Source organism: Mus musculus, chromosome 9, assembly GCF_000001635.26.
Source record: "Mus musculus strain C57BL/6J chromosome 9, GRCm38.p6 C57BL/6J".
In the NCBI taxonomy this organism is placed as follows: domain Eukaryota; kingdom Metazoa; phylum Chordata; class Mammalia; order Rodentia; family Muridae; genus Mus; species Mus musculus.
The window spans coordinates 45,077,739-45,092,932 of record NC_000075.6 but is presented as its reverse complement, the minus strand read 5'-3'; the positions used below and the strand labels follow the sequence as shown (position 1 = coordinate 45,092,932).

Sequence of the window (15,194 nt, the reverse complement as noted above, 5' to 3'; positions counted from 1 at the left end):
TAGTTCTGGCTTCAACACAGATCATGAGACTCCTTGCAAATTAGACCAAGGAAATAGCCAGCTCTCCCCTTTGACTTCTCTCTGTTTCCTCAGCCCTCTCCAGAGCCCTACCTCCCCATCTGACCCCAGCCACCCCTTCCCTGGATTGTGCAAGCAGCTGACCCTGCCATCGTCCCTCTGAACAAGCCATTCTAAGAGGTCCCTGAAAGGAAAGCAAGCAAACTATTGCTAACTTTTCCACACTGCCTTACACAAAGCAACTATGGAGTCACCTAAGCAAAGGCGGGATGGCACGCAAGGAGGCACGAGCCTGTGTCTTAAGTAGACAGAGTTCTTTGCAAAGAATGCTAAACCAAGGTCGTGAGTGAACAAGCGCGGTGCATAAGCAGACTTCTCATCCAGGCTGCCTCCCTGGGAGAACACGAACTTCCTGCCCAGCAAGAGAAGAGGCTACACAGTAGGAAGAAAGCAAAAGAAAATAATGTGACCTTAAACTCAGTGGAGGGAATTCTTCTACAGGAAGTGAAAAGCCACTCCAAAGGCATCGGGAGAGAAGGGACTCCCTCTCCATTGTACGAGCACGTTAGGAACTGAACCCTCGTACTTTAAATCAATAGCGATAGTCGAACATTCTGAGTCTTTCTGACACCCTGAACATGTGCAGACACCTTACAGTCTGCATAGCAATTAGTCGTGATAGCATGCATGTTCAGTCCCTATGATCCCAGCCCGTCCAGTGCTCCATATCTGTTAAGGACATGCTCGGCCACAGAACATACCCCACCCCCACCCCTCACCTCCCCACCCCCGCTGAAGAAATTACAATGTTTCTAGGTTCTTGCTGAAGAAATTACAATGTTTCTAGGTTCTTGCTGAAGAAATTACAATGTTTCTAGGTTCTTGCTGAAGAAATTACAATGTTTCTAGGTTCTTGCCATATTGCTCTCTGTTTTACAGGGAAGAAGAGAGAAGGGAACCCAAAGCCACATGGACAGTGAAAAGAAAAGTCAGAACTCAAACCTGAATCCAAGCTTTCTGACTCGCTGTTCTCTATCACATCTCGCGAGTAGGAGGAGGCCTGGGGCTAAAGCAAAAGGACTGGAAGCTATTGTCGGGGTTTTTTGTTTGTTTGTTTGTTTGTTTGTTTATTGGTGTGTTTATGTATTTGTTGGTTTTTTTTTAACCTAAAATATCTGCGAACTATGGAAAGGCATTGAAGTAGGAGGAAGATTGTAAACCGGAGAGGACACCTTGCAAAATAAAATCACCGACGACTATACACACGGGCTTTCCACATGAACAGAGTCACCTTTATAAACAAGTGGACCACCATTCACCAGGCAACGAGGCAAACCCATTAGGGCTTAGATCTATCTGTTCCTGTTTTGACTGAAGGGGGAAAAAATATGGGTTGCCAAATCAGCGATTAAGGGAACACCTGACCATCCCAATGTGCTCCTAGCCGGTTTCCCGGACTACTTCGGTTCTTGACAGCGGCCCCTATTAGTCCTTCTTTATATCCACTAAACTGGAAAGGGCAGCCATGTTGTGGGCTGCACTTTGAGAAGGGTGTAGGTATGGCATCGGAGAACAAAGGTAGGAAAGGGATGCACAAGGAGAATCTTGGGGAAAAGCTAACATTGGCTTCCTCTCTTCTCCTGGAGGACCACAGCTCTGGAATTACAGGGAAAGAATGTAGGAAAAATGATAGGGGGAACACAAACTGGATTCCCACGAGGGGTGCTAGTTTGAGAATTTCCCCCACTATCCTAATGTGTACTGATTGCCTACACTCTACCAAGTTCTATGCCAAAGGCTTGTCAGAGACAGATGAGCGAGGAAGACAGGGCTGTGACTAGCAGCATGAGAGAGAAAGGCTAGGTGCTAGTGGGCTTGTTAGGGTTCTGTAGCTAAGGACGGAAGCCAGCAGGGGACAGTAGAGGCCCTCTACTCTCAGCTGAGGATCCCTGAGGCTATCCACTATTCCTCTATGCCATGCTTATTAAAGATTCATTTTTACTTGTTAAATTATGAGCATATGTAGTGGAGGTGGTATTTGCATGTGACTGCAGTTGTCCAAAGGTTGCCAGAGGAGCTGGATCCCCTTGGAGCTAGAGGTATAGGCCACTGTAAGCAGGGAACCAAATTCTGACCCTCTGCAAGAACAGTCGGTGATCTCAACCATTGAACCATCCACCCCTATCCCACGCTCATTTTCTTTTAATTGGAATTTTTTCATGAATTTTCCGCTCCATCATTTCCTGTCAGGTCCACCTCACATATGTACACACCCCACTCTGTATTCTCTTTCCCCCCCCTCTCTAAAAAGAAAAAAAAGACAAGGCAACAAAAATAATAAACACAACACAGAGGGGGAAAAGCCACAAAAGCACAAAAATGAAAGTCAAAATCAACAAGCAAAAGATGGATAAGACTAAAAAAAAAAAATCAAATAAAAAATCTACAAAAATACCATTGGTGTGTGTGTGTGTGTGTGTGTGTGTGTGTGTGTGTGTGTGTGTGTGTTGATTTAATAGGCACGGCATGGGGTCTGCCCTGAGCAGTGGCTGATCTATCCAGTGAGATGCCATTGAAGAACCCTGACTTTTTCTTTGCCAGTGGCTATCAATTGAAACAGGCTCTTGGTTACGAGTGGGAGCCATGACCACTTTCCCCTCTCAGAGCCAGGACCCTTTCTGTCTTGAACCTGTACAGGTCCCGTGTATGCTGCCCCAGTCTCTGTGAGTTCATACATGTGTCAGTTCTGTTGAGTCTGGAAGGCACTGTTTGCTTACTGTCATGAATTCCCTCTGACTCTTACTAATCAGTCTTCCACAGGGTTTCCTGAGCCTTGAGAGAGGGGGCTCGGACAATAACATCCTCTCAAGGACCCAGGGCTCCAAAGTCTCTCACTCTCTGAACATTTTCCAGCTGTGAATTTCTGTGTTGGCTCCCACTATCCCACACTTCTAAAGAAAGCAGTGTATTATTTTCCTTTTGGTTTGTGAGAGGCTGGGAATGGCCTCCGACTCCTGAATGCTTCCATCTCTCAAGTGCTGGGATCACAGGCGTGTTCCACCACACTTGGCTAAGAATGAGATTGAGAGTTGTGGGTTTCTAAAAGTTTGAATTTACATATTTTATTTGGAAATGTTTCTATGAATTCAGCAAACAAATTTTAGATGCCCTGGGTATGGTTAATTTGGATATCATTAGTCTATTAGAAAAGAGAGGAGTGGAAATTGTTCCCACAATGAAAGAGTTCAGAACACCCGTGGAGTGTGCTGCTTCATGCGCTGCTGTCTTCAGTTCAGTCAGCGTGAACTAAGAGGTCTAAGAGAGTCACCATCTCAGGGCTGGAAAGCTGGCTCAGTGGTTAAGAGCACTTGTCCTTTAGAAGGACTGGGGTTCGATTCCCAGCAACCACATGGAGGAGCACTACTTCCTCAGGCACCAAGCATGCATGGAGTGCACAGATAAAGCACTCATGTGAATAAAATAATGTTAAAAAAAGAACAAAGAGGAAGAGGAGGAAGAAAGGAAGGAAGGACAGAGAGAGAGAGAGACAGAGAGAGACAGAGAGACAGAAAGAGACAGAGAGACAGAGACAGAGAATCTCTAAGTAAGGAACAGTCTTTATAATTCAAAATTACTTTGGTGCCCTCTGTTCCTGGGGAACTTCCTTTCCAGCAGCTGGTTGACCCTCAGACCTTTAGAGACCAATCCAACAGCTACCAGTGGTTGCCTGTGAGACTTATTCTTGAGATTTCTCTGTTGTATAATGCCTCTTTGGGTTACAGTCTTGGCTGAGATTCTTGGTCAGAAAGAAGAAAAAGCTTTCCAAGTCTCATCCTACAACAATTACAGTCACCTCAATCCAAACTGTCATTTTCAGACTGTGTGGAAGGACAATACAAGCTTCCCAGGGGTTCTGTGAAGAAGGACTATGCTCAAACTAATAGCTACAGCTATATACTGAAGACTCGCCCTAAGGTGAGTACTTAGCCTAAAGGCTGGCAGTTGGTCAGTCCCCATCCCTCTTCCACAGCAATCAGTTCTCCTCTGGCCCCTCTTTCAGGTAAGTGACCCTGTACCTTTAGGTTCCTCTGGTAGCACCCACAGTTCCACGGGCTTTTTCATCACCATGCTCTCATTTTTGAGGCGGATTTCACAGGTGTAGATTCCCTCATCGGCCTTCTGAACATCTTGGAGCAGGAGAGAACCATCATTATGGAAGGTGTCCCCCACCAAATGTGACCGGTTCTGGAAGCGCCCCGTAGGCACGCTAAGGTTGGAATAGTAGAACAGCACATATTCACTCTGCAAATAACAGACATTGGAGAAAAATCAAGAAGGGAACAAGACCTAGGACTCTGGATTGAAAAGACCATTATGTGGACATATCAAAGTTATCACCATAAAACTGACCAAAAAGTACTTAGCCAATGATAATATTCATAATGAAAATGCAACAGGTACCTGTCTAGCTTGCACAAGGCCCCATGACTAATTCTATATACAGACAAATGAAATGTGATATCCACATTTTCATTTCTTACAACATAAGGAAAGATACAACACATTCTCTAACCTGGGTATTAGAACTTTGTATAACCATTTCCTGCCTTATGACAGAGCAGGTGAAATGCCACTCAAATGGATGACCTAATTCCTCTGGTATTGTGGCTGGTGTTCCCAGCAGAATGGCTGCCACTCCCCTCAACCCTACCCTCTCCAGCCAGCAATATCACAAAAGAAGGAGTCATTAGTAGGGATGGTTGCAGGCTGGGAGGTAGAGACCTGGGGAATTCTTAATTCTGCATCTACCATAGATCTGCATCTACCATAGATCTGCTTCTTTTAATAGAAGTAATTCTGAAATAGAAATGTAATTCTGAGTGAAGGAGCATTGCAGGGATAGCAGAGGCTATGCTCTGAGCTACAATACCTGTCACTGACTTACAAACATCGGTATTTCATTGCCAGCAGCAAACTCTTTGGGCCATGTCTCACAGGCAGTTCTAATAACCACACATTTCCATAGATCTTGTGACAGTTTTCCAGTCAGACAGCTCATGAAAGTACATCCCCTGCCTGGCTACTAATCCCAACACTGCAAGCAGATGCAAAGAAGCAAAGTATTGTCCCCCAAAAGAGAAGAATGCTCAAAGAATCTATCCCACCACAGGGAAAGATACCTGTACCCTCCTGCATATACCTGGCTCAGAGCTCTTCTGTCTAGACTACAGGAATTGCCTTTCATGTCCACCTCTATGAATACAACTGAGAGAGCTCCCATTGGCCCCCAAACAAGTTAAGCACTGGTGCCATTATGGCCTCCCCCTCCCTTGCCTCTCCCCTTCTCCTCTCACCCTCCCCTCTCCTCCTCCTCCTCCTCCTCCTCCTCCTCCTTCTTCTTCTTCTCCTCCTCCTCCTCCTCCTCCTCCTCCTTCTTCTTCTTCTCCTCCTCCTCCTCCTCCTCCTCCTTCTCCTCCTCCTCCTCCTCCTCCTTCTTCTTCTTCTCCTCCTCCTCCTCCTCCTCCTCCTTCTCCTCCTCCTCCTCCTCCCCTTCTTCTTCTTCTTCTTCTTCTTCTTCTTCTTCTTCTTCTTCTTCTTCTTCTTCTTCTTCTTCTTCTTCTTCTTCTTCTTCTTCTCCTCCTCCTCCTCCTCCTCCTCCTCCTCCTCCTCCTCCTCCTCTTTCTTCTTCTTCTTCATAGCCGGGGGCAGGGTTAAAGCGAAAGTGAGGTTGGATAATCTACCCTGCTAATGGCTCATATACAAGCTAAAAGGAGGCTCAGTGATGGCTCTTTCCAAAGCTCTTGCAATACTACCTCAAAGACTCAAAAGAGACTGATTCTCCCACACCCATCCCATCCTGACACCATCAGCCCGAGGCTTGTCTAAGTGATCAGGCTGCCTTTTCCTTACCGCATCATCTTTATCTTTCGAGAAGAGCCAATCCACTCTGTCCACGTGTTTCTCTTCTGTGCGCTGGACAACACATCCCATCAAGACTGATTCACCCACATGCACTCTCAGCTGAGGGGAGGAAACGGTCAAGCCTGGCAGGCCCTGTGGATAACCTACAGGGGCTAAAGGCAAGAAGACCTGTTATCTAGACAAGCAGCTTCAACAACAAAACTCAGTGTCTATGTCTAGATACTTTCCATTTCCCCTCCGTCCGTGACCCAGCATAGTGTAAGCACTTAGAGCCCCCTTGGTGAAACCAGCACAACAAAGGAGACCCATCCTCTGTTCATCTACATGCTTCAAGTCTGAAGAATTCTGCACCCTTCTAACTTCGAGGTGAGCTTGTTGGTCCCCTTGGCCTCGCTAATCCCTTCCCCTTTTCTAATATTCCTTCTCCCTTCCTTTCTTATGAAGGGAGATCCTGAAGTCCACACCCTCTGGCTCACTTCTCTTAGCTCTGCATGCAGTGTTCTTAAGGTTCAATGAAACAGGAAGTGAGCTCTTGCTCACTCAGGAGCTCACCGGTTCCCTAGCTGGATGACCCGCTTACTAGTGGCTTTGTTTTCTTCCTCGGTTCCCTTTATTTAATCCCTTCACAGAAGCTTCTCTCTGCATTTGCTGGCTGTGTCTTTTCTACAGTGGAGTGGGCCAAAGCGGAACATAATGCTCTCTTTGAGTCTTCACCTTTGTGCTCTCCCGGCCTTGATATCAACTCTGGCTTTTAAGGGGCATCCCCCAGGACCACTCCCTCTTTCCCATCATCTCCATCATCTCCATTATCCCCATCACTCCCATCATCTGCTTGTCGCTCATGGAATTTCAAGAGGTCACTAAGAGAAAAAGCCACAGCGAGGACATGTGTTTTCACAAGCTATCCTCTGGCCAAAAGAACAAAACCTGAGAGACAAATTTAAATGCTGCCCAGTTCGTATTAAAGAGCCAACTGAACACATATGGGAATGAACAGGAAAGGTGCCAGGCTTTTCATCCAAGCTCATTCTCCTGAGAGAAGAGAAGAGGAGCTTCCTGCCCAACAGCAGGCTCACACAGTGGGGAGGATGGAAGAGAACACAGGGACTCTCAACCCTTCGGATGGTATTTTTGAAAGAGCTCCAAGGAGCTCCAGCAACAATTTGGAATTTTCCAGTGAGAAACATTTTGAGTATGTGTGTGTGTGTTCTATATCACCTGGAATTGAGCAAAGGCAGCGCTTTTGTTTATTTTGCTGAGTCAAGGTTCACTGTCTAGAGAGCCAGCGAGATGCTACCAAGCCTGGCGGCCTCAGTTCAATCCCTCAGACCCACATGGTAAAACACCAGTTCCTGCAAGGTGTCCTCTGACCTCCATACTCCTGCCCCAACATAAATAAAATAATAAAGAGTCGGGTGAGGTGGTGCATGTCTGTGATCCAACACTGGAGGCAGAGAAAAGAAGATACTTAGTTCAAAACCAGCCTGGTCTAGGGAGTATCAGAACCCAAAGAAACCCTGGACAAATAGCTAACTGTGGTGCCTATTTAACATATGCACACACACACACACACACCTGCTCTCTCAGCATGCATAGCAAGTATCTGTTACAGAGTCCTGGCTCCTCTCAGCACTTCTCACACCTCCCTACCCTAAACCTCTGCAGTATCTGAGCTTCACTTCCCTTCCCCCAGCTTCTGATTCCTATATAACCCAGCCATTTTGGCCACACACTTTCTTTGTTCTCTCTTCTGTCCCTCAGTCTCTTGGCTCCCCCCTCTCTCTCTTGGTCTCTGCTAGTGGTTCCTGACCCTGCCTCTTGCCCTTCTCTCTTCTCTCACTCTCTCTCCTCTCATGGTCTGGTCTAATCTGTTGGACTCTTCCTGGCCTGGTTGTACGCTCCCTCGAATTTACAATAAACACCTCCCCAGCCACACCTAGGAGTGGTCCTGTCCTCATCATCCACACAGAAAGACCCTGGCTACAAAATCAATTCGTAAAGAAGAGAGCCAAGCGCCAAGCTGACTTCTTCCCATAGCTCTATTTCTGTGGAATAAGAAAGAAGAAATGGACCAAAAAGAAAAAGAGAAAAGAAAGAGGACGAAGTGAGCAGCAGAAACTGCCCTGGCCACCTGGGCAAGGTCTGGGCAGGAAACTCTCGCCTGGTCTACTGAGCCAAAGCAGGCTTCCCAGGAGGAAGTAAAACTTGGGGGAAGCTTGACGAATCCGGAAGGCTTGAGCAAGCTTGCTGGAGTGAGATGCTGGGGGAGCCAGCAACAATGGGTGAGAACAGAGTTCCAGGCAAGAACACAACTGCAGATTGGGAAAGAGTTCCCTGTGTTTAGAAACCACACAAATAAAAGGCCCCTCCATTTCTCTTTAGTAATTTCCCTTCCACATCTGACGCTAGCTGTAACTGACAGGCCCAGTGTCAACTGTGGAGATGCCAGAGTGTCAACTCTAGAACACCCAGAAAGGACCCAAAGACAGTCTGAGCCCAGCAAAAGCTGACAAAGGCAAGAAGACTCAACCACCTGCTCCGAAAACAGTGGTTTTACCAGAACCAAGACATTCCAGCTCAGGGTTTCCATATCTCACAAACCAACGGGTATGAAGCATACATAAGATTGACTTTCTAAGATGTCTGAGACTAGGGCCAGCAAGTTGGCTCAGTGAGTAAAGGCACTTGCCGCCAAGCCTGAAGACCTGAGTTCAGTTCCAGGAAACCACACGGGAGATGGAAAGGAGCAGCGCCTGCACTGCATCCCTGCCATCTTCTACATGTTCTTCCCCACAACACTAAATAAATATAAATAAGCGTGAAAAGATACAGATACGAGACAAAGGAGAATTCAAATATTTCCCTTAGTCTCTCGCTTCCACTTACCCAGGATTACTGGAATCACAATCAGTTTCAGGAGGCAAAGCATTATCCTTTCAAGTTTTCAATCTTAAGATTAAAAAAGAAATCAGAAAATTATATCCAGAGAACACTGTTAACTGAACAAACTAACAGTGAGTGCCAATGTGAGCCAGATTCTGTCTGGGTCACTGGCACGGCACTGACCATGGGAGATGAAGCCCTGGCGCAGCTATGGGTTATATATGAGGAAGGATGGGAAAGAGAAAAGCAAGGCTACGCATAAACAAGACAACATCAGATTCTGAGAAGGGCTACAGCAAAACAAAACCACGTGATGTTTGCAGAGACACGTGGGGTCTGCTTCAGGTTGGCCAGAGGGGATAGTCAGATGAAAGTTGCTTTTCCAAACAAAAAAAGGCAAATGAGTCAACCCGAGATGTTCCTGGATGCTTCACACAGATCAAACACTGCGGGATCTAGGATCTGTAGCCTCCTTTTACCTGTCCCTCCGGCTGAATTGGAATTGCACCTTGAAACATGCAAAGACTGTTCAGTCCATGTGGGAGAAGAAATAGCCAAAGGATGGAAGTTGGTTGATTGAATGGCGGTTTGTGTTTACTGTGGAGCTAGAATTTAAACCTAGGGCATTACACATGCTAAGCAGTAATCCACTAACAGAGTTGTAGCCTCAGTTCACAAAGGGGAAATTTTAAGCCTTAAAGGTATTACTTATCAAATTTAAAACACGAAGATACCACATGAAAGACTTTTTTCAACCTTTTGAGAACAGTGTGGGTAGAACTAAGAATTGCGCTGTACACATAACAACCATTTCTACTGTCTTTGCTATGTCTGTGCTATTAATTTTGTGACATCTACCAGTTCTTGGAAAATGAGTCACTGTTCTATACAAAGTTCCCCCAAATGTTCTTAGCCAAACTGAAGAACCCTAAGACTAAGAAGTTACAACTCAGTCCATCTTATCTTGGGGGTCAGACCTACTGCCATAACCATCTCAGTCGTGACCCCAAACTCTAACCGCTTGGCCACTAGTATCCTTCTCAGAACTGGTAACAGGGGCCCTTATTGTACCAACAGCAGGGGTGCCAGCTGGCTCTGCTAGAACATCTAGCACTGGCCATTTCCTGGGGTTGGTGCCATCGATGGCTCCACAGTTAAGTGCATGTATGTTCTTGCAGAGACTGAGTTTGCCTCTCAACCTCATGTGTGCTGGCTCACGACAGCCTGTAACGCTAGTCCAGAGACATCTGACAACTCTGACCTCCAGTGGCACCTGTACTCATGTGCACACACCCCACACAAGCATACCCACATATACATGATTCTAAAAATAAAATGAAAAATACACATTTTAACTGATCGTCAAAAAAGATGCCTTACCTGTATTCCAATCAACAAAATCCACTTGGAAAATGAAAACAGCCCAAGGCAGTCCTTCCCAGGCCGTCCTTGACTCACTCTACCTTAGCTTCCTCACCTATAGCACAGGATAACAACGTAAGCATCAGATATGGTCATACAGATAACAGGGCTTTGAAAAACAGAGGAAGAATCACTAGACAAGATCCCATTTTCTAGAACCCAAGAGCCAGACGGAGAGCAGCCTGTGACTTTAGGAGCTGTCAGGCTCTGAGCATCTACCTTTATAGGGACAGTAAACTATCAGAATAAACTAGAAGTTTTGAATAATTACATTGCTCCAGTTACACCAGGAGTCAAATACAAGTCCCTCTACCGAAAATACAGATCTGCTTTGTGCCGACCACCTTCCCTGACACATACACAGTCAGTGGCCATCGTGGGCTTCCCTTGTGGCATGTCTTAACTCCAGTGCATCATATTCAGACATCCAAGATACCTGTCACCTTCCCAAGGGTCTACTGAATCCTCTCCTCTGCTCAGCAAACAGCTCCTGCCTCTCGAAGGATTTCCTCAAGAGAGCATGTATGCGCAGAAGAACAATGGCTAATTTGCATGTCTGACACCAACACCAGCTAAAGTCTGTAGACTCTCAAGGACAGATACGTGTGTGTCTTGCTTGTATTTGTGCTCCACCACTGTGCTAAGGGGTCGACAAATTGCTGAGAGCACACCAGATAAATGTTTGGCACTAACAATGTGACCATTACCTTGAAATCAGCTTCAAGGCATCCTGCAACCCCTTGACACCATTCTACAAGGAAACCAGAAACTTGAAAAGGGACTCACTCGGCCACACCCAACCTTCTTCAAACCTATTCTAAGAAATGTATAGTGTGCTGAATGAGAGATACACACTTTCAGCCCTAAATACTCGAATGCACTGATAGAGTTCTGTGTGAACTAGAGAGAGAAGCAATGATTTTTTTCTTTAGCAGAAAGAGCATTGAATTTGAAGGTGTTTGTTTGTTTGTTTGTTCTAATGTTATTTCCCAGGCTCAACCTCCTGGAACTCAACTTTAACAGTATAGACTCAGATATTTTTTTCCTCTCTAGTTGATAGGCAGCTACACTAGCAAGAGTCAAAATGAAATAAACAGAGAAAGCTGTACTATCAGGGACTGTCTGAGCAGTTTACACACGAATTCACTCAGTCTTTACCACAACCACGAGACTTTTTGCAGACGGGGAAACTGAGGTCCAGGTGAGTGGTGCCGTTTGCCTAAGAACTCATAGCAGATTAGCACGGTCTGAATTCAAGCCCAGGAGATCTGGATGTGTGGATCTTTCAAGCCCAGCCTATATCATCACATCACACACAAAGTGGTGATTTCTCCACACCTGTCAGAGTCGCTGATGTTTTAGTGTGCAGACTCCCTAGGCTTTATTTGGGGAAGCAAGGTTAATATGCTCTCCCTGATTGAGTGTTCTTCCAAACCTCTGTGCATACCTTCACGCCCTGAATTCCTGTTGGCTCCTCTTTCGGATGTCAAGTTAAATGTCATTTCAGAGAAACCTCTTCTTATCCCTCCATCCTAGGACAGGCCACCTAGCCACACGCCTTCACCGTGCTACTTATCTTTCTTTCTAGTATCTGCCACAGCTTGTAATCATCTACTTGCTGGGGTGCCCATCTGATTAAATATTTGCTCTTCCTCTCACTCTCCAAGATGATAAGCTCCAAGAGGCTAAAAATGTGCTTATGTATCACTACAGCTCAGGTGCTAGCATAGTGTTGGAGTCGGGGGGCCAGGAAATCCTCAGTTTACAGATTCTCAAAAAAGCTCATGACACCTTGAGAATTTACCAAGAAGCCTCTAGTTAAGTTTCAATTTCCTGAGTTGGTGGCAAATATTCAGAATTTGTGTGTATACACACACACACACACACACACACACACACACACACACACACACACACTCATACATCATTTAGTAAGGGGGAATATTGTCATCAGGAAATTCCATTCTGTGACCATCCCAGAGTACACCTACGCAAACTAAGGTTAAGATGCTGCTAGGTTATATAATCGTATAGGACTCCTGTCTGTGCATTGTCAACTAAAATGTTACTTAGCACATGACTACACACACACACACACACACACACACACACACACACACACACACACACGTATATTTTAAAACATATGATTCTCCAAAATTCTGAATTCTAAACACACACAAATGAAATCTTGGCTTTTAAAATCCCAGCAGACGTACTCAGAGTCGCCTTGCCTGTTAAGCTATCCTCCCTACCCTGCTCCCTTTCTGGGTACTGACTTAGCTCAGCAGACAACCTTCAGGTGATACCACACAGTCAGTCATTTCCCTTGCTGGCAGAGCATCTGACCCAAGCTCAAGGCTCCTCCACAGTGACTCCTGGCAAAAATCTCCTATCAGTCCTAGGGTGTGTGCAACCACCAGGAACTCTTTCCTACAATTAACAATGAATAGAAACTTTCCCCCTGGGTATAATTATGGCAGTGGAGGGAAGCTTCCGAAAAGAGACTTGTAACAATGAGAATGCCACACAGAATATGAAAATGGCCCTCAGATATGACAATATTGCAAGACAATGGGAGAGCGGGGACTGTCTCCTAGCCATTTGCCCCGGTAATAACCAAGACCATAAAATCAGACAACTGTGTGACATTCTTAAGCACGCCCCTCTCCGCTGCCATGCTAAGTCCCCTGCTCGTTCCTGTGCACTTTTGGGCTCTCAGAAATTTGTAAGTTCACAAGTCCTCATAGCCACCCTGCGTGATACAAACCTCTTGAAATATGCCCTTGACTTTCCCTCTAAGACCAAGTAATACAGATTGGGTGGAGGGGTGCTTCGTGGCTTCTGAAACACAACCTAGGTTACATGTACTCAGATGGGACCTTGGGAACATCCCTCCCTGTTCCCTCCAGCCCAGCATGCATCTAGTCACCATCCGGCCTGCATCTGCCTTTCTGGAGGCTATGTCAGGGTGTGATGAGTAAAGACAATAAATAGTCCGAGTCTCTTGGGAAACTGCCTTGGTGACGTATCCAGATCAGGGAGAAAACAGTGAGGTAGGAGTCCTGCCATGAGCTCAAAAGCAGTCACGATTCTGTCTCAAGCCATCGGCAACAGGAAAGCTAGACCTTCTAAACAACCCCGTCCGTGCTTACCACAAGCAAGGCTTACTTCTTTCTCTGAGAACCTTCACACAAAGTACACTACAGACACTAAAGCTGCACCTACTGGTCTACCTCACAGCAGCCCACCTGCAGAGACCGGGAATTCCATGCACGGCCTCCTCATCCTACAGCAATGCCCATCTCACCACCCTTCCTTTGAATGACAACTGGCCATCTCCTCAGAACAGCTCAAAGAACGGCTCACAGCACACAAAGTCACTGCTTACCCAAGATGACAGTGCCCAGGAAGAACAGTCCACCGCGATCTCCTGCCACAGCATCGCCCACACCAACTGAGAGACTTCTGCCAGCACAGGAGATCAGGCTCAAAGCAACACAGATGTGCATGCCTTCTGTGGTGGCTGCGGAAACAGAAACAGGAACCTCCCAATCAAGGCTCTCCATTCAATCATCTAGGTCACTGCTCAATTTGCATTTATATTTCCATTACTTTTAAATTATGGGTTTTTTTTTCAATTTTACAAATGGTATTCAATGTATTGTGATGGTCATATTCACCCTCATCACCCTCTCTTATTCCCAGTTCATCCCTGCTGATCCTCTTCCCAGCTAGTCCTATGCTTGCTTGTGTGTGTGTGTGTGTGTGTGTGTGTGGTGTCTGTGCATAGAGGGTGCACTGTGCACCTATGTGTGCCTGTGTATATGCATGCATGCATGTATACATGTGTGTGCCTGTGTGTACAGTGTGTGGGCATGCTACTGTGTGGTGTATGTACATGCATGTGCGCTGATGTGTGTATGTGGGGGTGATGCCTGTGTACATGTGTACATCTTTGCCTATGTGTGTGCCTGTGTGTGGTATGTATGTGAGCTTGAGTGTGCCTATGTGCCTGCAGTGTGTGTGTGTGTCCCAGTGTGTGTCTATGTGCATTGTTCATTTGTGTGTGTGTGTGTCCATGTGTGCCTGTGTATGTGCATATATAAGTCTTCTGCAGGTAGCCACAGCTGCTGTGTGGACATGATTACCAGGGCCATGTCCTATCCAGAAGCACGGCATCCCTGTCTTCTGGCTTTGACATTCTGCCTCCTCTTCTGCGATGTCCTGGAACCGTGGAGGGGTTGACACAGTTGTCCTACTTGCAGTATGTATAGTTTTTTTCTAGAAGGAAAGACTTGCAGCTCACTCAGGTGAGCCTCATATCTCAGGTCCCTGCAGATGTCACCTCCCTTCTGGATTACAAACTCTGCAAGCAAGATCTCAAATCAGCCAGGCCTAGTGGTGTATGCTGGACATCTCAGCACCCAGAAGGCTCAGGCAGGAGGAGCCAGCCTGGACTACACTGTGAACCCCTTATATCTAAACAACAACAAAACAACAACAAAAATCTTGACTGGCAAGAGGCATTTGCTGAGAAATCAGCTTTATGTAAATAAAGCACAATTACTTGGAGAATAGAAAACTTGAGGCTGTGTTTCGGACACAGAAGTTTCACTTCTTCTTCTCTTACTGTACAGATGCAGCCTGGCTGATTGATCACCTTTAGCTGCTTCCAGAGATTCCCCTGGCCAGTGCTCCGCCCACCATGTTGCTGTATAGGTTTCCTCCGACTGTGAGGGTTGCCATCATACAGAGAGCAAGCTGTTCTCCTAGCAGACCCTTTGAGTGGCTTGGCCATCTTGGGGAACAACTCAGGCCATCCTGAATGCCAGATCCTTCTCTTTTTCAATCATCCCTTCAGACTAAGCGTTCTTATACATACACATCCATCCCTTGTTCTATGGATTGACCCAGTAGAACAAAGCCTGGGTAATGCTCATCTTTTG

At 46.1% G+C, this 15,194-nt stretch overlaps 1 protein-coding gene across 6 annotated transcripts in view; it reads right to left on the bottom strand.

Annotated features, from left to right (window-relative positions):
* Jaml (junction adhesion molecule like) overlaps nt 1–13,780 on the bottom strand; it is a 29,379-nt gene extending 15,599 nt beyond the window's left edge. The window contains exons 1-5 of one of the 6 annotated variants that reach the window (NM_001005421.4): nt 13,637–13,750; nt 10,204–10,300; nt 8,827–8,889; nt 5,929–6,092; nt 4,095–4,320 (exon numbers count right to left, since the gene is read on the bottom strand). In NM_001005421.4, coding sequence (NP_001005421.3) covers nt 4,095–4,320; nt 5,929–6,092; nt 8,827–8,869 — 433 coding nt within the window. In that variant the 5' untranslated portion in view covers nt 8,870–8,889; nt 10,204–10,300; nt 13,637–13,750. Of the gene's footprint in view, nt 1–4,094; nt 4,321–5,928; nt 6,093–6,492; nt 7,611–8,826; nt 8,890–10,203; nt 10,301–10,681; nt 10,935–13,636 lie in introns of those variants that run through there. The other 5 variants (XM_006510383.4, XM_006510384.1, XM_006510382.4 and 2 more) reach the window with 5 other exon arrangements.
* Nucleotides 13,781–15,194: the final 1,414 nt, after the last annotated feature.